General features: G+C 44.2%; 1 protein-coding gene across 4 annotated transcripts in view; it reads right to left on the bottom strand.

The window, feature by feature from the left end:
- Positions 1 to 24,028, bottom strand: part of TRAF2 (TNF receptor associated factor 2) — a 500,036-nt gene that overhangs the window by 243,302 nt on the left and 232,706 nt on the right. For all 4 annotated transcript variants that reach the window (XM_078642076.1, XM_078642079.1, XM_078642077.1 and 1 more), the window contains exon 5: positions 19,524 to 19,622. In XM_078642076.1, coding sequence (XP_078498202.1) covers positions 19,524 to 19,622 — 99 coding nt within the window. The remainder of the gene's footprint in view (positions 1 to 19,523; positions 19,623 to 24,028) is intronic.

The raw sequence follows: 24,028 nt of genomic DNA, 5'->3' as shown, positions 1-24,028 counted from the left end.
GACGTCATAGACGATACGTCGTAGACGAGGCCGTCGACGACGAACCATCGTAGAGTAGCAATCGTAGATGAGGCCATGGTAGACGAGGCCATGGTAGACGAGGCCATTGTAGACTAGGCCATCGTCGACGCCGTAGACAGGCCGTCGTAGACTAGCAGTCATAGACGAGGCCGTCGATGACTATGCCCTCGTAGATGAGGCCATCCTCGACGCCATAGACAGGCCATCGTAGACGAGCAGTCATAGACGAGGCCATCATCGTCGGCGAGATGTCGTAGACGAGCCGTCGTAGACAAGCCAATGTAGATGAGCCATCGTAGACGAGTCCATCGTAGATGAGGCCCTCGTAGACGAGGCCATCGTAGATGAGGCCGTCGTCGAGGCCGTAAACAGGCCGTCGTAGACGAGCAGTCATAGACGAGGCCGCCATCGTCGACGAGCCATCGTAGACGAGGCCATCGTAGACGAGGCCATTGTAGACGAAGAGGCTGTAATAGGCAATGATGATGATTTCTTCATCGACGATCCTGTTGACGATGTTGGCTTCTTAGTCTTTACCTCAGGAGGTATAGAAGACGACTTCCTGAAGGGTCCTATGACCAGAGGAGGTGATTTTGACGGCTCAGAAGTCGTCTTTTTTACATGATTTTTCTCCAAAATCAAGTCCTTTACTCTCCTTTTCCACAGAGTGAGGAGATTTTAAAGAACTGCGCCCAGAAGACCCATGAGTGGTCTTTTTGAGGGCCTTCTCAGGATGTTCCCCCGAGGAATGAGTCTGAGGAGATTCTCTTCTCTTTTGAGGTCTCCTAGACATTGAGGATAACACCTCATCACGGTCGCTGGAGAAAATAAAAAACCTCCTTTCTGGTCTTAGTGTTTGACACCATATTAAAAATCGCCCTTCACGACCTCTCAAAAACTTACTTGAGAAAGTGCGACATACCTTGCAGTCTTTGGCCTGCGGTATAGAAAGTAAATGCGGTCCGTGTGAGGATCAGAGCAGAGCAACCTCTAGAAACAAGTAGCACAGGCTCTTAAAAAATCTTTTCTTCTCCTTACCAGACCTTCTTAAAAGAATGTATTTGAAGATAATCCATAGTTGAAAAGAATCCTTGACAACAAAGTCATTTAATGAAGTGAAAAAAACACAGAATCTGAGCAGAGCTCAGAGGAGACTCCCTTAGCACACCGTGCAGTAGAAATTCTGAGGGACTGAGGCTCCTGCCAGCAAGGTTCTAGAGGGAGGTGATAGCTGATTGGCTCTTCTCTAGAGTTTGGTCCTTTTTACAAAAGAACATGGATATGTTACTAAGGTGAGGCCTTTAGGCCTACTATTCTCTATGTATGTCTATAAGACATTACTTTTCTATGTACCGGAGACTCCCGTCTCGACGACGGGGAATGATTCAGGCATGTGAATCTATGAACGACACCCATAATACTAGATAAACTCTTAACTCTAGTGTTCTGAAAACACAATATTGGCTAACTCACAACCACATGATGCTAAATACACTCAAGACGGAATTCTTCCCGATTGCGCCCCAAAATCACTCTGCCCCCATTCAGGATGGCTCAAACAACTAACGGCATTCAACTGCGCTCCTTGTGTTGTGGACTGCACTAAATCATTAGGCATAACTCTGGACAAACACATGAATATGCAAGACAACATCAGTGCCACAACTAGAGGAGCCAATCACCAACTCAGCACATTAAGAAAATCAAACCGTTCCAGACGCCTGATGTCATGCAGCTAGCAGTCCAATTCCTAGTCATTTCCCGCCTAGATTACAGAATTGTGACCGTGGCTGGGCTACCAAAAGCTCGATTGGCCCCCTTAAGAGCTACGTTGAACTCAGCTGTCAGACTCATCACGGGATCAAGAATACGTGATCTCATCACACCAGATCTAACTACTCAATTGTTTCTCTCTCTCCAAGCAAGGATCAGTTTCAAGATAGCCTGCTTGTCAAATGGTTGTTCTTGAATAGCTACCTGCAACTATAGACTTCAAGTCACCAATCTAACTTGTATTTCATGTTTACAGCACGGATCCAGCTTTCAAGTATGGAATTCTTTGATTCTTTATATCTAATATGATCGCCTTATGTTTGTTCAACTTTTTCTATGGTTAATATTTTACACCTTCACCAGCATATCTTGTCTGCCTATTTGTACGGCGCTCTGATACCCTGTCGGGTCATGTTCGTGCTTTATAAAACTTTTCAAATAAATAACATTGAGCTTCCTAATCATGTTAGGCATCGCTCCTCTGGGTGATTACCAAATCAACAAATATTCTTCACTTAGATTACATTTTTCTTTTAATTCTTCTTTTTGGGGTAAGAATTTTTCCTTTCAATGCTTTTCTATACTGTGCAATACCTCATTACTACCTCTTTTTTTACTTTGTTCTATTCATCAAACTGTGGATGGTTGCGACAAGCCAAGTGGAGACTGTGAATGGAGTGGCAGGGAGGATTGGTGGAGGAAGAGTTACAGGAAACGACATTGAACTGGAGCAGTTTAATTTCCGGGGCTTGAAATCTGCCACTTTCTATAAACATTGATTTAATTTAAAGGCAAATTCATTTCCAATGCCCGTTAAAGCAACATTTTGATTAGCTCACTCTTACTTACTTAAAGTTCTTGATATATTGCAACGCTATATGATGACAAAGCAGCAAAGGATTAACCTGGCTGAGCTCGTCTGTCATCATGTAGAGGGATCCACCAGGTGATTCCCAGCCAGGGAGACCTAGAGAAGTTACAACTACAGTACCACCAGGTAATTATGTTGTTTGTAAGCTCCTGGGTGATCTTTCCCTTATTGGAGGGAAGGAAGGCATTGATGGGCAGACAGATGGCTCAACGTTCCAAAAGATTTATTTGATGGTACTACTCCATGGGAAAGCAGGGACTGTAATATCCACATTTAGGGACCGCTTTAATCAGTAGTAGAAGCATCTGTACCCATCGAAAAAGAAGATGAGTAGAGAACAGCCTGTCACAAGTCAGGCTGGAATCAGACAAGCGACAAGAGAAGCTCATCAGAAATCTGAATCCTAAAGTAGGGGTTGTGTCAAAAAGTGGGAGAAAATATGGTCACCATGGCGCCAGCATAGAGCAAGGCTAAAGGAATAAGAATCAGTTATGCATGATCAGGAGGGATGGTGGAAGCGATACATTGAGACTTTATCTGCTGATTGTATGCATGGCTTGTTGCATATGTGGGCCTTTGGAACCATGTATGACCCGTAACCTCATATCTATCCTACAGAAAATTGCTGTGCTGCTAAGTTGTCAACCATGTACATAGGACTGTAATTATGGCACTGTATAGTCACTTGAGCAAAAGTTAATAAAAATACAAAAGAAATCAAAAGAAATCTGAATCCTGTCCATGAGACGCTCCCCAATTTTGGGCCCACTGAATGTGAAAGTTCCACTGCAGAGTTGCATGTGTCGGCAGGTGAGAGGCACAAGAAGATTGCGATAATAAAAGCAAGCCTCTGCAAAGGCAGAAGATGAGATTTAAGCTCATTGATGGAAAATCCCAGAGTAGACAGTATGAACAGTGTTGTCTGAAGAAAGTTAAGTTGAGGCAAGCATGCTTTGAGTAGCTTGCTGAGGTACAAGTGTATGTGGATCCATGACCTCTGAAGATGAGCCACTACCACCAACATAATATGCATAAAAACCGAAGGGGCTTAGATCAGGGCAAGACAGTGAATTGTAAGTAGTCCAACCCCATTACAAACCAACGATAATTCCAGTGGGCCTGCAGGTCTAGGAATACCATCCTGTGTTTTGGAAACCAGGAAGTAGTATCTGAGCAAGAATCATTATTTTGAACTTCTCCTTCATAAGGAACAAGTTGGAGTCTCTTGGGGTCCAAAACTGGAGTCGCATCCCTGTGCTTCTTGAGAATCACAAAGTGCTTGGAATAGCAAACATGGCTCCTTCCACCCCAGGCACTATTTGAGTCACTCTCTTGGTCAGCAGCATCACCACCGCTATAATAAAGGAATTATCTTCCTGAGTAAAATCTGTAAGGATACGCTGCACACTAGGGGAAGGGCATAACTGCAAAACATTTGAAGGACCTATTGGTCTCACACAAGAGTGATAGTGGGGAATACAATTCCTGGTTTAATCGGCAAACTGCTCTAAGTGACCAATGAAGGGGAAATTACAATATGATTGATGGCAACGGAGGAGAACTACCACTTCGCCTACATCCCTCTCTCCCCTGGAAGCTGTGAAAAGGTGGCAAAGCCCCTCATATAGCCTCAGAACTTCGAATACTGTTGGTGGAATTGGCAGCTGGGTGAAGAAACCCCAAGGCCCAAACAATAGCTTTGCTGTCCTTAAAGCATTCTATTGCAGAATCTGCATTTTCACCAGTCAAGCCCCAGATCTATAACTGAGCCTTGGCAATCCTCAGAAAACCTGCTGGCATGCATCCAAGCATACCATCTAATGCACAATAGTGCCCATTACCAAGCAACACAACCTGCGGTATCCAGGCCAAACATCAACATTTATTTCGCCTTATCCTGGCAATCCGGTACCGTCTGTGCAATGGAGTTTCAGAAGTCTTTCAGCAAAGCAAACAAATTTGCACATGCCACACCAGAGGGTATGAGTGTGGCTACCCAAGAGACAAACAGCATTCAAGGATCGATGTGCTAGGGTTACTGATAAAGACTACTGCTCATTGTGCCCATTTTCTTTGATTCCATTTCTGATGGAGCAGTGGGAAAATAATTTAGATTGCACTTGCTGAAAGAGATCTGAACTATGAGGATCTCAGCAGTGGGATACTGCTTCAGAAAAGTAGATCACCTAGAGTGGTGCAGTTTTGCAAATGGGTGAATCACAGACTGTGTCTAGCAAGCTTGGCACCAGGGTGATAAGGGACTCAATCAGGGCTTCATTAAATACTAATAAGGGTTCTGATGCAGAGGGCCTGGACACAAAAGTTATGTTAGAAGGTTTACCTTGGGCTCCACTGTGGTGGTGGGGGGGAGGAGGGACGAAGGAAAATCTAACATCTCTGGGGCCCTGCGTACCACCACCACCACAAAAGAGGTGCTCACAACGAAGGCCAATGGCACCACTTGCCAGCACACAAAAGTTAATACAAAAGTTTCAAGATCCAGTCTGGCATGTGGGGAGATTTATAAGGTGAGAAATCACAAGGAAAGAATCCGAGGTTAAAAGTATCCATCAAAAGGAGATTTGCTTCTCAACTCCTCATGCTATCAGACACTTAAGGGGTTATTTATAGACTGAGCGACAGGGTATTTCACTGAAAATTTGGCAGAGTGCCATGTCCGGCAAACTGATGGTACATTCACTCTATTTGTAGTAATGCAAATCGTCATATTTGCAACTACAGTGCCCTGCACCGGTTCTGAGGTTCTGCCAGTGGTAACCTTAGATCAATGGCTCAAACAAGTTTGGGCTGTTGGTCTAAGTACCTTAGAGCAGAGGGTCTGACGTGCATTTTTCCTGTTCGGGACCGCCAGGAAAAGCCACGATACAGTCTCAATACAATTACAGAATAATGAAGCAAAAACTGAAGAAAAGATGTTTGCCTGTCTCTAAGTGTAGGGAGCTGGCTGTTTATATAATATACCAAAAAGAGGTATACGCTGCAAGGAGTCCAGGTATCCCTCATAAGTGGACAGGGCCTTGCTCTAGCAATCCCAAGGTGCTCTTTTAGGGGGTAGTGTGGTCGAGTAACCTTGGGCTTATCAGAGAGGTGTTGAATATTTAAAGCACACACAGTCAGTAAATGATGCACACGACTCAATAACGAGATTTACAACAATTTATAAAAATAACATGTATCTTTATATAATATTTGGTACCAAAATCATTACGATCAGGTAAGTATGTTTCAAGGTAGAAATATTTATAGCTTTCAAAAGTCAACAGTGCAATTTTCATATGTGGCAATGTTATCCTAGAGAAGGAAAACAAATACTGCATAAAAGTTCTTCACAGAGACTTACAAGACCAATCTCCTGGACTTAAGATGACTATGGGGCAAGGTCCAAGGTAGCACCAACAGGTCACCTTGGGCAGCACTGGGGTGGACGGGTACAGAGGATCAATACAGCATCAGGCGCCCCATTGGAGTCAATTGGGTTCGGACTTGTCACAAATAGGCTGCAGATTTGGAGGCTAATCCGAATGAACCAACGGGGGGCTCAGGTCTCATGATGCTAGAGAACATGGGGACAAGATGCTCGGGATGTGGGGACACATTTGGTCCTCTTCTACTTGGGCCGGGGCGGCCGGGTGCACAGGTGTCCTGAAGCGTCAGGTTTCTGTCACCAGAGACACTCGCTGTAGAGGAGGCCTACACAAAGAGGCTGCAGGCAGCGTCGGGAAGTCCACAGCTGGGAAAACTAAGGTGGGCTTTGAGTCTGGAGAGTCTGGGGACCACGTTCGCACCATTAGCCCACTTCAACTCGGGGTAGGGGTACAGGTGCAGTTATGCTTTTTGGTGTCAGGTGTTTGGCAGTCCGGAGTCCTCGCAGCTCTTCTGGGGTGCCTGAAGGGTGCAGGGGTGCAGCTCCACTACTCTACTGGAGTTTTTGGATCTTAGTTGAAGGCTGAAAGTCCTCCCAGGCTTATGAAGGCACAGGCACCTGCAGAAGGAGTCTCCTTTATTTCAAGGACAGGCGACAGGCTGGCAGGGTTGGTGCCAAGTCAGTTGCTGGTCTTCCGTTCTTGCAACTCTTCAGCGTCAGTCTTCTTTTTTCAGGTTGGCAGGATCAGCTTATTTGGAACCAGGGGTTCCCTTGAATACTAAATTGAGGGGAGCTAGGGGAGTGTAGGGTAGTAGCCAATTGCCTCCTTCCCCCTGGGGTCACAACGCACCCTTCATGACCACTTCCTGTTGGAAGTGGGCACAACCTGTCACAGAGTACCTAATTCTGCCATCACAAAGATGGCAGGGTCTGAAATTTAGTGTCCACATCAGGTAGCCCACCTTAGGGGTGGAATAGCCTGAGGGTGAATAAACCTCTCTGACTACTAAATTTCCCACCTGTCCAGGTACCAAATGGGCGCTCATCAGGGTGGTGGGTGATATCCCTCTGAAGGAAGCCAGATGTGCATAGCTACGGTGGCAGGCTCTTTGAAGCCCCCTGCCTTGGAATGCAAATGTACAGGTCATCCTGCTGGAAGAGAGTTTAAAACACCCTCTACCAGAGCTGGTGTTGTTCCTGACCTCCTGAGAGCATTGCCTCTTACCCCGGAGGGTGAGAAACTCGTCTCTGGTGGCAAAATGGTCAGAACCAGTCAGCCAACACACTAATAGGGGGCTCCTTTGAAGTGCCCTCTGAGTGCATGTATTAATAAACCCATTACTGGAATCAGAGTGGCTTCATTATTACAAGATGTGTTAAACCAAACATCTTTGGTTTCATTGAAGCAATCATGTAGCTGGGGAAACTCGTTTTCACCAGTGTCCAGCACATGCACTTAAAATGGCTTCCCTGGCCACTTGTACTGCCAGTAATTGAACTGTTCAGCACTGGGGCATACCTGTTCATGCAGCTATCTCAACACATGCAGTATAGTGCACCCTGCCTTAGGGCTGCAAGGCCTGCTGTAGGTGTGACTTACATATACTACTGCAGGCAGTGTCTGTAAGCATGGCACAAAAGGTTGTGTGCCATGTCGCGTTTTCACTCTTGTCTGCACCACGACACACAGCCTGCAAAAGAAGTCAGCACAAGTTAGGTTAGGGGTCCCACAGGGTGGAACAATACATGCTGTAGCCCTTAGGGACCCTCTTTGGTACCCATGTGTGGAAAAGTAAATTTTGCCATGTTATATGTGCCTACGTGTTCCCCATATTTTGCTATATGTGCATGATCGATATGCATGTATTCCCCTCTGATCGATTAAAGACGCAATTACAGTTGTGTCCATCTCTAGTATGCCAGTTTCCAGTCTTCGTGAAAGCAACGAATATTAGGCCTATGTAAACCTACGTTGCCACATTTTACAGTGTGCACGATTAATTCATTGAATTGTCCCCGTTTCTAGGCCTCAAAAGGGCCCGGACTCAGATTCAGCTCCTGTCTCCTGAATCCTCTCCGAGGAGCGATACAGCCCCCACCTGTATCCCTGACCTTTAGTTTACTTCTTGCCACGCAGTGCCCGGCCCGACCTGGCTCTGCCTCCCAGTCTGCCAAGAATATGTTATGTTTCTAGTTATCAGTTCAGCCCTCCTTCTCTGCATTCCTAAGCTACTGAATCGCATCAATAGTTTCCGTCATGGTCTAGCCTTTATGTCTCCATGTAAGAGAAATACTGTATTAATATTCATAGAATATTCCTCGCACACGCACTACATATAGAATTATGCATGCACCAGTCTTAGAGTCTATTAGCCTTTGCCCTGATAACTTTTGGATTCTATCAACATGTACTCTAAACACCAGATACTAGATATGCCTTGGGTACATGTCGCTCTGACACTCCAGACTTTAGTCTCCTCTTCTAGCGCAGAAGTCATAGCCCCCAGTTCTCCCTGGTAACACGTCATTGCCCGTTTGCGCGCACCACTAGGTTAGAGGTCCCAGCTGCTCAGGTAGCCCCCTCCATGTTTCCGCCCCGTTTATGACATATTCTGTTACGTTTACATCACATGTCTATGTATACGCCCTGTACACGCCTTCTTGTTACATCATTTTGCCCTTATCTTTCGCGACTGCTATGAACCACGCCTACTGCTACGCCTACTGTATTGAATGTAATGTATTTGTTTAACTATATATATTGTGCACTGTTATTAAAAGTTATCCCTTCCTCCCTTGTCCATTCCCAGATCCTGTCCCCGGCAGCTGCCATCCTATTCCCGTACAGGCTGTCCTGTTCCTGTCCTTTATGTCTGATTAAAGCCTGTAAACTCCAGCTACCTCGAATTTTGACTCTTATTTATTGAGCTATCTGTTTATATGAGTATCCTGAAAAATAGAACCGGTAATTAATTATTTATTTACCACATAATGGCGCCCGAATAGGGACTTGCCCTTTCCCCACGCGCCGGAGAAGCCACGCAGGCCCCCTGATCCTCTGCAGCCGTGACGGAACCATACCGTGCACGTGCAGATATTTCTGCTTCAAGTATCCCTCAGGCCCACGGAGGAGACGGAGGTTGCGGTCCAGCATCCAGACGAGGCGGTGGAGGAACGCGGCGAGTCCCGACCAGAGCCCAAGCCGAGAGTCCAAGGTCCGAGGTATCCGGAGGCCCACCTGTAACTGAAGTCCGAAGTTCGTCCGTCCGTCGTCGTAGCAGTCTAGTCCAGTCCGAGGCCTTCCGTTCTTGCTGCCCGGTGAGTACCGTTGCTGGGGTAGTATCTCGACAGGGTCAAATTGATTTGTCTCTGGTCCGTGGGTTTGGGTACGCAAATCCAACACGAAGTGTTCACTTAGGTGGACGCGGGTCCTGACGTGTCTCTTTATGGGACCGGTGAGTTTCGTACTGTTTTAGCAGTGCATCCAGTCATTCTAGTAAGTTTCTGTTCCAGTAAGTTCTGTTCTCGAGAAATTCATGTGTTTCTGTTCTCAGTATTCCAGGTAATATTTTGTCCGTACTGTTATTCTAAATGTTATTCCATGTGTTTTCAATGTCGTGGTATGAGTGATTCGTTTTTCAGTTATTATTGTGTTTATTGTGTATTGTATTGTGTCCAGACTCCAGCCTAAGTTATGCCTCTGTTCTCGAAATTACGTCAGTTAAAAACTAGAAAAGGTCTGCTCGAGGAACCAGTTCCTGTCCCGCCTAGGGACAGTCCAGGTCATTTTATGTACCATAAGCATGGCATAAGTGCCATATTATATCTAGACTTATGGGTGGAGTACACCAAGGAATTAGAAGAGAAATATAGATGGCCCATGTCAGGTACATGGGATGCCGAGTGTATCATGCGAGTAGAAGAAGCGTTATGGAAAAAGAAATCCAGACAGTCCCAGAAAGATGCCATCGAGTTATGGCGCAAAGAATCTCATAGAAGAACAGAAAAAGAAATCAGAAAAACAGAATTAAGTAGGGAATCCTCAGAAAGAGCCCAAGAAAGGGAATTAATCGAAGTAGGTGAACGAGTTAAAGCCGAACAGTCAGACAGACAGAGAAATGCCCTCATTAAGGGTATGTATCCTCTTCTTGCCGAGGGCTTGCCGAAAGCAACCCCGGAAGCACCATGTAATTTCCCGCCGCCATTAGTTCCGATTAAGCTACGTCACAAACCGACCGCAGCTGATATTTTTCTCTCGTCCTATTTGGACGACACAGTCCCAGAATATGCAAATACTGTTCCGCCAGCTCCTGTAAATAATGTAATTCCTGTTCCTCCAGCCACCGGGGCACCCGTTGCAGCACCTGTTACGGTACCCCCGGTCCAGCCTACAGTACATGTACCCGCTACATCAGTCACTCTACCAGCACGTACAATACCCGTCGACGACTCTAGTTTAGGGGCCTCGGGGGGAAGTCCTCCTGGAACCCCGCCCCAACACAGACGTGTGACATTACTCGAGCTACATGCCCGAGCGTTACAGCGGTCGCCCAAAAATCAGTCAGTAGCAGATATCAAACGAGCTCTTACAGAATGCCGTTATGATCCAGTCCCAGGCGATGATGATATGGTCCTGTATTCATTGCGTGTAAGACGGGGGACCGAGTATTTAGACACCCTACCGAATATGAAGGGTTATCTAGACAGAATATATCGTTTCATCCGTACAGGAGTAGATCCAGAAAGTATTGGCGAAGCCATGTCTCAAAGAAAAGTTGAGATCCAGCTCATGCTATTAAAGTTTCTAATTAATTGTTTAATAAGGGAACAAGATTATCCGGATAAAGATCCGGAAGAAATGAAAGTCCTGACAAGGTGGAGTGATCATATAGCCGAGGGAAAACACAAGACACAGAACTGTATAGAGAGTATGTATAAGAAGATCCGTAGGGGAATAATAAAGTTACACGAGAAACGAAAAGCAGCTCAAGTAAGTGAGAAAGAAGACAACTCTTCTACGGAAGAGGTAGACGACGAGAATCCCACCAGAATAGCGTATGTAGGTAAAACTAGACTTCCCGACCGACATTCACGCCTAGAACACAAGAAAGTTTTTCTTCCTCCAGCACCAGAACAAGGTTCTCTTGAACAAGTATTCCAAGCCACCGATCACATTCTGAAATCACGAATCGGTTATAGTGAACTTAGTACCATGCATGAACAAGAACTAGCCCGATCAGCAGTCCGATGGACTACTGATTCTACCACTTTTCCAGACGAAATAGTGGCACAAATGTTTCTGAAATTGCCCCCAGCCGAGCAGCGACTGGTGGGTATGTATATGATCCAGCACCTCATTACACTGTATGAGGGACAGCATTCTGATCCAGGTCCGTTACATGATGTTCTGAACGAGTTACTCCAGTATAGATGGAGAGGTCTAGGTACCGATTTAATTAGTGTCATTCTAGAACAGCGTCACAAATATAGAACGTTTTTGAATCCGCATTTTGTTCATGTCTCACCTCCAGAAAGTAAATCATTTTACATAGATAGACAGCATCCGTTACGAGAAGTGCATCCAGTTAGAGGAACGGGTGGTGGACTAGAACGAGTATTTGTTTACACCCCTATCACCAAGATGGAACTCTTAGAGATGAAGAAATTAATTCCCTGTCACGACAAAGATCCAGCAGGGTTCCATCGAGAATTAAAAGACATGCTCCGTATGGGAGAATACACATATCCAGATATCATTAAAATGTTAAAGGTTCTGTTGCCCGCAGGGGTATATGAGAAACTCAAGGAAAAAGAATGGGAGGTGGGAGAGAAAAAGATTGATTGGACAGCTCTAGAAGCTGAAGATACTTCACGAGTACCAGGTACCGGTCTAGGGGCTAAGGTTAAAGAATTGCCCGAGTTATTGATTCAGGTCTTGCCAAGGTTACTAGCCACGAAAAAGGAAGATTGGGATGCAATCTCAGCATGTAAACAGAAACAGGATGAAGACACTAGTGATTTTTATTCTAGATTTGAAAAATGTTTTATTATCAACAGTGGTTTGAAGACAAGTAGTGAGTCGTACCCTCATCTTTTTGTTACCAAACTAGTCGAGAATTCAAGTCCACAAGTTAAAAATCGAGTACTGAAAGTCGAAAGTAGTTGGCAAGCTAATACTCCGTCCCAAATGTTACAGATGCTCCAGTATCACCAGAACAGAATCAGGGAAGAGCAAGAACATGAAAGGAGACGTATGAAAGATACGAAAATGAAAGTATTAGTTGCACAATCTGTTCCACAAGACAGTCAGAAGAGGGGTCCGAATCAAGCCAGTCATCCTGCAGCTCCCGTTAAAGGGACATGCAATTACTGTAAACAGCCAGGTCATTTTATAAACGAGTGTGCAGTTCTGAAACATAACATAGCTACTGGTAAGACTAAAGAAAGACCACGTCCGCCTAGGCAAGAACAAGTTTCACAGACTTCTCAGTCACCACAGAATGCACAACAGACAGTTCCAGCACCGCAGCCTATCGCTGCAACACAGCATGTTACACAGCAGATGTACCAGTATGCTCAGTCAGAGTATCCAGAGTATCAACAGTATTCATGAAACAGCCTAGAGAGGGAGGTAGGCTTGCCTCTCATCGAGATACCTGTAGATCAAGAGGGTCCCTATGTACACAGTCAAGTATTAGGGAAAGACAGAAAGTTTCTGATTGATACAGGGGCAAGTAGGACTACTATCAGTCATGACGAGGTTCCAGGGGCTCCGCTCTCAGGCTCTAAAAATGTTTCCCTTGGATTTTCAGGAAAGCCAATTGTTAATGAAATTTCAAAACCAGTTTCCCTAGAAGTTGGTCCATTGTCCCGAACTACTGATTTGTTACTTACGAAGTCATGTCCAGAAAATTTGTTAGGCATTAAAACGTTAAAAGAATTAGGTGCAGTAATTTGCTGTTCCCCAGAAGGAATCCGATTGTTTTTACGTGACTTCAAAGGTCACTATGTATTACGTGATTTTGATCCAAGACTCTTGAATGTCCCGCAGCATTTATGGGCGCAAGGTCCAACTGATGTAGGATGTATGCACATCACACCCCATCGTGTGACTCTCAAGCAAGGTATAGTTTTGCCACGAATCAGACAGTACAGATTGCCACCTGAGGCTGTAGCAGCCTTATCCAAAATTATTGACGAGCTTATTGCTCAAGGAGTGGTTGTAGAAACTGACTCCAATATATGTAATTCTCCTATCATTCCGGTCCTGAAACGTACTGATCCCAATGCACCTCCAGTATATCGATTAGTGATTGACCTTCGAGAGCTTAATAAATGTATCATACCCCAGTATCCAGTAGTCCCAGATATTTCTTCCCTATTAACAGCCATTGATTCTGAAGCTACATTTTTCACAGTCATCTATCTCAAGAATGCGTTTTTCAGTGTTCCCATTCATCCAGACAGCCAGTACCTTTTTGGTTTTTGTTTAAATGGAAGGAGCTATAAATTTACACGAGCTCCTCAAGGTTTCACAGAAAGTCCTAGTATTTACAGTCAAGCACTTAAAAGACAACTAGACAATATTCACATGCCAACTGACACTGCCCTGCTCCAGTATGTCGATGATCTACTGATCACAGCCCGTTCTGAACGTGACTGCGAGCGTGCGTCACTTACGGTTCTGTATTTCCTGGCCGAGCAGGGGCACAAGGTGTCCCCTTCCAAATTACAATTCTGTGTCCAGCAAGTGATCTACTTAGGCCACTTACTGTCCAAGTGGGGTAGGCAGTTGACACCAGACCGTATCCAGTTAATAGCGAGTCTTCCACAGCCCAAGACACAGAAGGAGGTACGAGCTTTTATTGGCCTCACTTCTTATTGCAGACAATGGATTCCTCAGTACGCATTTCTAGCCAAGCCACTGATACAGTTAACGACACAGGAGGCAGCCGTATCGACTGTCCTCCCTTGGACCCAGGAACATACACTTGTTTTCAATGAATTAAAGAAAGCCTTATGCCAAGCACCTGTTCTAGCTACACCGAACTACAGTAAGCCTTTTACACTTTTTGTCACAGAACGTGATGGTACTGCATTATCTGTTCTCACACAAGATCAAGCAGGACAATACAAGCCCTGTGCTTATTTTTCGAGCACATTAGATCCAGTAGCCCAGGCTCTGCCTGCGTGCCTCAAGTCAGTTGCAGCCACAGCTCTAGCTATCAGACCAAGTGATTCCATAGTGTTAGGACACTCCCTGACAGTACAAGTTCCACACTCCGTGGAAGTTCTTTTAAACCGAACACAGACACAACACTTGACAATTGCACGTTTAACAGGTTATGAACTGACACTGTTCCAGCCACACACAGAAATCAGACGCTGCAACATTCTAAATCCTGCTACACTGTTACCGTCCGTTACTTCAAATCCTGCCACACATGACTGTGTGGAAGTTGTTAACACTATGACAAGACCAAGACAAGACCTGACAGATATTGCATTACCTAACCCCGACCTGACACTCTATGTGGATGGTTCATGTATGAGAACAAGTACAGGAGAACTAGTAGCCGCGTATGCAGTGACTACTGAAACTGAAGTTATAGAAACACATCGTATTGACACCCTGTCTGCTCAAGCAGCAGAGCTAGTTGCTCTGACCCAAGCCTGCATACGTGCCAAGAACCTGAAAGTAAACATATATACAGATTCACGTTATGCATTCGGAGTCGTACATGACTTTGGAGTGCTCTGGCAGGAGAGAGGTTTCATGACTTCTCATGGAACCAAGATTCAGCATGGTCTCCTCATTCAAGCTCTGTTAGATGCAATACATTTACCGACAGCTATCGCTATCATGAAGTGCAAAGCACATACGAAAGTTACTGATATCATTTCCCAAGGTAACGATCTAGCAGATCGAACAGCCAAGCTTACAGCTCAGACCCCAGACATTCCGACACAGACATTCACTCCAGATCCGACTACTTGTATGACAGTCAAGGACCCTACACAAGATGTCATAGACATACAGTTACATGCTACTCCCGATGAAATCAAGAAATGGTCCGAACAAGGAGGGGTCCAGACAGATCAAGGATGGTTGACGAAGGGAAAAGCCACATGGTTTCTCCCCGACTCTATGGTTCAAGTTATTATCAATACCGCACATAGTCCAGCACATTTAGGAGAAAAAGCTATGTTAGACAGTATTCAGAACCTTTGGTTCAACAAGCACTTACGAGCTGCAGCCAAGCAGAAAGTCCGTACCTGTATGATATGTTGTCAATTCAATCCAGGTAAAAGTGTCCCGGTGGAACAAGGGGGATTCCAACCTCCTGACCACCCTTTTGAAGTCCTCCAGATGGATTATATTCAGATGGAGCGATGTCGAGGTTTCAAGTATGTCCTCGTAGTTGTATGCGCTTTGTCCAGGTGGACAGAAGCATATCCAGTCCCAGATTACACAGCCGCGACCACTGCCAGGCAGTTGGTTCGTGAATTCTTTCCCCGCTATGGACTTCCTAGGGTCGTGTATTCTGATAACGGGCAGCCATTCTCATCTGAGCTTATGAAACATGTTTCCCTTCTGTTAGGGTACCAGTGGAAGTTCCATTGTGTGCGCCATCCTGAAGCAGCCGGTCTCGTAGAGAGACATAATCAGACGTTGAAAGTTCGCATTGCCAAAGTATGTAAAGAGAAAGGTGTAGACTGGCTAGTTGCCCTGCCAGTTGCCCTATTTTATATGCGGATGGTTGCACATTCCAGATCAGGTCTGTCCCCGTATGAGGTCGTATTCGGCCGCCCCCCAAACATGTGGGGTACACCTAGACCCCGCAGTATTACAGATGTTTCCAGTAATATGCTGACAGATTACCTAGCTTCCTTGATGTCTGCCCTACACTCCTGTCGTTCACAGGTTGCCGCCGCATTTCCAGACAACACCGAGGTGAAACCGCATGAAGTCATTCCAGGCAACCTCGTGTTGGTGCGGAATTTTGATCGTTCAAGTCCACTGGAGCCCCGCTGGAAGGAGCCTCGGATGGTCTTATTAACTACAAGGACAGCAGTGAAGTTGGAGGGCAGGAAAGGATGGGTCCACCTGTCCCACGTCAAAAAATTCCATGGACTTCGTGAAAAATCTTTTGCTAAGGACTGTCCTATTACTAAAGACTGCCTAAAACCAGACTCTGAACTTGATTCCGAACTTAAAGTTCTTCTGTTAGAGAAAACTCCGCAACAGGAGTATAAATTGAAGCTCCGGTCTAGTAAAATAAGTCAGCCAGTTTAATTGTCTAAGTCCCTCTCGGGTGAAACGGTTAGACAGGTTTCTGACATGTATGAGATAGACCTCCATAGTGAGAGAGTTAGTCAAAACTCTATAAGATGTATCGTTTTTCTAAGTTTCTTATTGTTTCTAAGTTTAATGGTTACCTGCACAAGTTATGCATTACATTTATGTTTTTCAAGTTCACATGTAAACAAGTTTTCTAATGCTACAGTAGAGCACACATTTATTGATCTGCCTCCTCACGAGCTATCCTATCGTCTTGCTATGAGAAATAATACATTTATCAGAATGTTACACTGTTCACACCAGACCAGCAATGCCACTAATTGTTGGGTGTGTGGTCGACTCCCCCCTTTCCAGACACCGAAGGGAGTTCTGCCACTCTTTCCTTATCCGTTTTCACATAATGGTTCGTGTGGAGCATGGTCCACGTTAACGTCATCCTCAAATGATATGTCCCTTCTGAATAGAACATGTTTCCCAGACAAGCAAGGTCTCTCCCACAGAACAGGGTTAGATCTAGAAAATGAAGTATATGATTTAGGTAATTATTCTTCGAATTTTATGGTCCTGAATGTTCAGTCTGATACTACTCCAGATTTGCCTGCTATTTCAGTACTACCAGTCAAAGGCGAATTATGTGTCAGAAAGAATGGTTCCGCACATGTAGGACATAGTGATTGTACTACTATTGTCGAGTATAGTGACAGTGGGAAATCTATTTTCAAAGCCTCACGTCATTCTTATTTTGTTTGTGGTCAGACCGCATATGTTCGTCTGCCCCTCGATTGGGATGGAACATGTTACATTGCCTTCCTACTGCCACCAGTTTTTCTAGCCCCATCTGATTATCACAGAAACACACATCTAGTACACGTCAGACATAGGAGGGAGATTGAGTCCCCAATTGTCGATCAAACTGAAACTACTCTAGAACAGTATCAAGACTTCAATAAAGGTTTCTTCTTCTTTATAGGACCTATCCAGAATAGTAAGTTAATACGTAGGTTAACCAGAACCCTTGAAGCAGTAGTGAATGAGACTACTTCTGCTCTAGGTAACTTAACCGAAGAGCAATCTGCTATGAGATTTGTCGTGCTCCAAAATCGTCTCGTTCTTGACGTCATACTGGCCGATAGAGGAGGAGCATGTAGAGTCATCGGATCTAGTTGCTGCATTTTCATTCCTAATAACGCGCCGTCTGTTTATTCAGCTATAACCAGACTTCATAAAATTGCCCATCAGTTACACCAGAATCCAGGCACCTGGACATGGTCCGGTTGGCTCTGGAGTATTATATCTGCCTGGGGATGGAAAGTATTGTCATTCCTAGGTATTGCAGTAATGATCATATTCAGTTGCTGCCTCTGTATACAATGTGGCCCTGCGATTTGCGGCATGTGTGCTACCTCTTGTATTCCTAGTCCTAAATCCCGTTCCAAGACAATTCGAGACGAGCAAATGATGCTATATGAAATGATAGATGGTATCATGAATATAGATGTTTCCTGATGGAAACGTAGGGCACAAGGAGGGAATGTGGAAAAGTAAATTTTGCCATGTTATATGTGCCTACGTGTTCCCCATATTTTGCTATATGTGCATGATCGATATGCATGTATTCCCCTCTGATCGATTAAAGACGCAATTACAGTTGTGTCCATCTCTAGTATGCCAGTTTCCAGTCTTCGTGAAAGCAACGAATATTAGGCCTATGTAAACCTACGTTGCCACATTTTACAGTGTGCACGATTAATTCATTGAATTGTCCCCGTTTCTAGGCCTCAAAAGGGCCCGGACTCAGATTCAGCTCCTGTCTCCTGAATCCTCTCCGAGGAGCGATACAGCCCCCACCTGTATCCCTGACCTTTAGTTTACTTCTTGCCACGCAGTGCCCGGCCCGGCCTGGCTCTGCCTCCCAGTCTGCCAAGAATATGTTATGTTTCTAGTTATCAGTTCAGCCCTCCTTCTCTGCATTCCTAAGCTACTGAATCGCATCAATAGTTTCCGTCATGGTCTAGCCTTTATGTCTCCATGTAAGAGAAATACTGTATTAATATTCATAGAATATTCCTCGCACACGCACTACATATAGAATTATGCATGCACCAGTCTTAGAGTCTATTAGCCTTTGCCCTGATAACTTTTGGATTCTATCAACATGTACTCTAAACACCAGATACTAGATATGCCTTGGGTACATGTCGCTCTGACACTCCAGACTTTAGTCTCCTCTTCTAGCGCAGAAGTCATAGCCCCCAGTTCTCCCTGGTAACACGTCATTGCCCGTTTGCGCGCACCACTAGGTTAGAGGTCCCAGCTGCTCAGGTAGCCCCCTCCATGTTTCCGCCCCGTTTATGACATATTCTGTTACGTTTACATCACATGTCTATGTATACGCCCTGTACACGCCTTCTTGTTACATCATTTTGCCCTTATCTTTCGCGACTGCTATGAACCACGCCTACTGCTACGCCTACTGTATTGAATGTAATGTATTTGTTTAACTATATATATTGTGCACTGTTATTAAAAGTTATCCCTTCCTCCCTTGTCCATTCCCAGATCCTGTCCCCGGCAGCTGCCATCCTATTCCCGTACAGGCTGTCCTGTTCCTGTCCTTTATGTCTGATTAAAGCCTGTAAACTCCAGCTACCTCGAATTTTGACTCTTATTTATTGAGCTATCTGTTTATATGAGTATCCTGAAAAATAGAACCGGTAATTAATTATTTATTTACCACACATGCCCTAGGTACCTGGGGTGCCATTTACTAGGGAATTACAGGGGTGCCAAAGCTATTGCCAATTGGGGGAACAATTATACAGTTTTGGGAAGGAGATCTGGCACTGGGGACCTGGATAGCAGGAACTTCAAGTCAAAATTGCATTGAATATCAAGTAAAAAGTGGGGGTGACCATGTCAAAAAGGGGAACTTTCCTACACTAAGTGTATAGATACTTTTCTCGATGTGTTACCTAGCCTAAAGAATATAGCAAAACAAGAGCTGAAATGACAAGGGCTGCATATCCTTAGCCGTTACCACTGCTTACATGCATGAATGAATGGATTGAATATATCAGCCAACAGCAACAGACATTACTGTCCAAGAACATGCATGCAATACATAAAAACAGGACGCAGTAAGGTTTCAGCGATACATGCTTTTGACTAACCTCATAATCTTTAATCGTACCCTTCCAAGGGCATCCAGGATTCGGACAAACAGCAGGCAGACTTTCCACCTCTCGACGAGCTGCATTGTCTGGGAATGCCTTTGAAAGAAAACAAAATATCAAAATGACTCCATAACCCATGGAATAAACTAGACACAATAGAACTGAGTTTATTAAAGTACTTTATCCAGATCATGTGCATCACAAACAGCAAAGAACCTGTTTTCAGCCAGGTTATGCCTTTAGGAGGGTGCTGGGCCCGCCAGGCTCCGAGGAGGCCGCAATTTTTAGATGCATAGAGCACGTGCTCTTTTTGTGTCACCCTAGTCTTCCAGTGGTGGTGCCGAGACTCCACAGCTCTGGTGAACATCAGGGAAGTGCTAGACCCTTCCTCTAGTAGACTGCAGGGTGAGAGGCACTCCAATTCCAGAGTCAGAAAGTATTTTACAGCTCCATTTGGTGATCCTAGGTTTCAAAATGGCGCCAGGGGTGACCGCTGCAGGGTCTCAACAGCAACAGCAGGAAGGGCAATTGATGGCCCTATAAGTGAAGGAGCTGCAAATATTGCCTTGGAGTCAATTAATGTATTGGAGACCCAGGAGCTTCTGTGTCTGGACCGATGCAACACGGGAAAGTGGAGAAAACGGGAACAGAGCAGCACTAGGCAATTTCACTCAGGAGATGATGTTCCCTGGAAGAAATGTGTCACATTATAAAAGTAAGATGGACAGGGGCCAATCTGGAGAGCATTTCAGATCCATGTTTTACCTTGCAGTGGGGATTTTTCTGCACACTTTATGTATATTATGATTTGTGCAGAAAAATTTAATTGGAGCCTCAGACTCGGCTCGTCGTAGGACTGCTCTGTCTTAATTTTAGAGGATCTGTGATTAATGAAGGTGTGGAGCCAAGATACGGGGAAGAATAAGAGAGACAGGAATTAATTCTGTTCCTCAAAGAATTCTATGGGCTTTTTCGGGGGATGGGATCTCTGGGGCCAAAATTGGCCCAGGGAGGGAGGACACAGTCCCCTCCCCACAAAATGTGCCAGGTGCCAGGGGATGGGGTCCTCGGACCGAAATTGGCTCAGAGAGGGGGGCTGTGTTACTCCCTCCCCAATTAAATATAGTGCTAGGCCCCAAAGGGGTGGGGTCCCGGGCCTAAATTAGGCACAATGTTGGAATCAGAATGACCACCCACTATATAGTGGTTGAAAATATGGCTTGTTTATGCAATTAAAAAAACACCAGGCTTGATTGCGAATCAGATGCCCCTCTTTGAGAAGATGACAACCATTCCGAACATATGAGAGAAGCCCCTTGGTAAGATGGAGGATGGGGAGTCAGGTTACCAACCCAGAAAAAAGATTAGAGGGGGCATAAACAGGATGTCTGGTTCATTTGCTGAAAGTAAAGAGGTGGAGGAAAGATGGCTATCCTGGGTCACACGATGTTTAGCAGAAAAAGAACAAGCTGAATGGTTGACAGACGTGTCTACTCTGCTTAATATATTGATAGATAATACCATATTGTTTTGCTAATCTCATGACATAATTAGTACTCTTGGAGAAGAACATTCTCTTTTTCCCAGGCCTGTACATCTGTGTTGCCTTGTATTTAAAAAGAAAACGTCTGGTTGCATAATACTTTTCCTAAGCACTACTCCTTTGAGGACTCCAGACGATATTCTCTAATTGACTTAAGAAAAAATCGCCCAAGGGTAGCAACTTGTTCCTCAGGACAGAGTCCTAGCCTACATATTCTATGTGGTCAAAATTCATTATACAGGTTTTTGTTGCACAGTGGAAGCTTACGAGGCTGTGTATGTCATGCATTGTGAATCCTGAATTGCATGTCACTCCAAATCTGCTATTATGAACCGACTATATACTGAAGCTTCTTTATGTTCAATATAAAGATCTTTTTAAAAAAACGTAATTATACAATGACGGTAGGTATCCAGCATCCAGCTTATTTTTCTACATCTCTCCTACAGCCATGCGTATGTGCAGTTACACATAGTGCAAAATGGGTTGAGCAGTCTCGGTCATATAGGCATGAACAAAAAACGCTCCCTAATAGGCCACACTGCAGTCACACACTTTCAATTTATCCATGCAAATTAATTTCTTGCTTAAGATTACCAAGACTTTCTACTTTTTGCTCCAACATGTACCAAGGTACAGCACAATCCTAGGGCTCATGCACAGCATTAAACCATTCCCAATATAGATCACATAGCAATGACACTCTATTCTATTCATAACACTCCCGTGGAGTAGTGTGCCTTTTGTCTCTTTGTCAGATATATAATGCTCTATATACATTAAAGTACAGAAAATATAAGAAACCAAAGGACTGTGGTAGCCTTTCTTTGATGGCCAGTTGTATCAAATATTGAGCTTTTCTAAGCCTGGAACTAAAAGAGTCTGATACTACTAGCTAATTTAGGATTCTCATTGCTTGGTCTTTGTAGAGTCTTTTATGTGAATCAAACTAACATAGAACATCCAGACAGTACATAACATAGTAATTCTATATATATTTAATGTGAATATTGATTCCCCAGGAATGTGCAGTGGAGGAGAGAAGGTATGTAAAGACTGCATTGCATAATATGGGGATTAGTAATCACTTGCTATGCTATGCAAAACTAGATATAAATATAAGAGCATAGTACAATAGAATGTAAAGGTGCAGGAGTGGACAAGTAAGACTTACATACAAAACGGAGGGTTGTAGAGGAGAGCATTGGAACGGATTCCCATATTTTTGGTAGACAGCAAGAGAAGTTCTGTCTTCTACTCACTTCCTTCTTGCATTTAGTTCCTTTGTGGACGACAATATCCTGGATACTAGTGCTGCTTTCATTGCTGGAGAGCTTGATCTGTCTCCTGTGTCTTCGTAGCAAAGTGATTCTTGAAGCCTATGCCGCATTTCATGGGAAATCGGAGGGACCTTGCACTTTTGGAAAACGGGGGTGGAATATTTTAATAGCTCATTGGAGTGAACCTTTCTTGTACTTGAGCTTGTTTGTTGTTTTTATTGACGATCAAGACTAACTTGGTTTTCAATGGGTCCAAATTAAAGTCAGCCTTTGACATCCAGACTTGAAGGTCGACGAACTGCCATATGAGACCTTCAAGTAAAAGTGTGTTATATGCGTACCTGATAATTTGGACACATTTGGATGTTCCAATGAATAAGCACTATCCTCAGAGCTTCCATAGAGAGAATGAATACAGCAAGACCTATAATAGAATCTTAGAGTAGGTTATAGGTCGTGCGGGTAAGTCCTGGTCTTTAGAAGTTCATGAGGATGTACAGATATTTATTGGTCATATCAGAAGAATATGACTCATGGGTGCGACTGAGTGAAAGTGTGTAGATCACATTTCTTTTACCTATAAATAGAAATTACACCCAGTTCAAATTAAATCATGGTCTGGTTGCATATACTCTAAGTTCACAAAAAGGCACTGTAAAACAAGAAATTTATGAGCTGAACTGGTGAGTTCAATAGACAGTCAACAAAAATTAAAAGTGTTTGTCTGCTTTTTCTGTGGATTCGTTCTGACAGAGGCATTCTACTGGTGAGCCTTTAAAACAAAAGCTCAACCAAGTAATTTGTAGGATGATTCGAGAGATTTAGCCATCTACATGTTGGCATTGGGGCTATGAACTAGACAATGAAAAAGGGAAACAGAGGCAGAAAGAAAGAGAATAAACACCCTTGTTCTTTTTTTAAGATTATTATTACAAAACATTTCATTACCATGATTGGTCACTCGTTACTTTAACCAACCTATCAGCTCATCAGATTGGCACAGCCACTTTGACAGCATTCATCTTGGGGAAGAGGCCAGCTGCGACATGATCTTCTACCTAGGCGTGCCCAAGAGTTAAGTACTAGTACTGAAGTAAAAGGCCCCATGATTAAGCAGTACTCTGAAGTGTATATAAATGCTTTGTGTCCAGTAGAAATAGTTTAAATCCTACTTCAGATGCAGGACTATCATTCATGATGAAAGAAGAAAGGTCACCCTTCTCCATTTTTTCAGAGCACGGTGCAGTCAGCAATCACTGTTGGCCTTACCATGCCATGTGAGAATGTGTGAATGAGTTGGCTAAAATTGTATTCTTTAATTGCCTAGTTCTCTAGGACGGCTCTGCCCACACCAGTTTCCAACTTGCCAGAGGGTGAGATGTGGTCGGGGATATGCTATCCCCAACCCACATGGCAAAGTTGTCTCATTTCAAATGAGCTCTAGGCTTATCTGGTAGTTGCTTGCTTGCAAGATGAGAACATTTACGTTTTCAATAAATAATTCATCTAGACAAATTGTTGTGAAATCCAAGCTAGCATAGCATAGGGGTATGAAACAAATAATTATGATTTTCCCACATTCTTGTTCCTGACAAGATATTATCTCAGAGCCTTCCGTAAAGGCAATATGTGCAAACATTTTTCAGCAGCACATGAAGTACTTGAGGTACACAAAGGCA

Source organism: Lissotriton helveticus, chromosome 5_1 (genome assembly GCF_964261635.1).
Source record: "Lissotriton helveticus chromosome 5_1, aLisHel1.1, whole genome shotgun sequence".
In the NCBI taxonomy this organism is placed as follows: Eukaryota; Metazoa; Chordata; class Amphibia; order Caudata; family Salamandridae; genus Lissotriton; species Lissotriton helveticus.
Note: the sequence above shows the minus strand (reverse complement) of the source record. Positions and strands in the feature narration are given on the sequence as shown.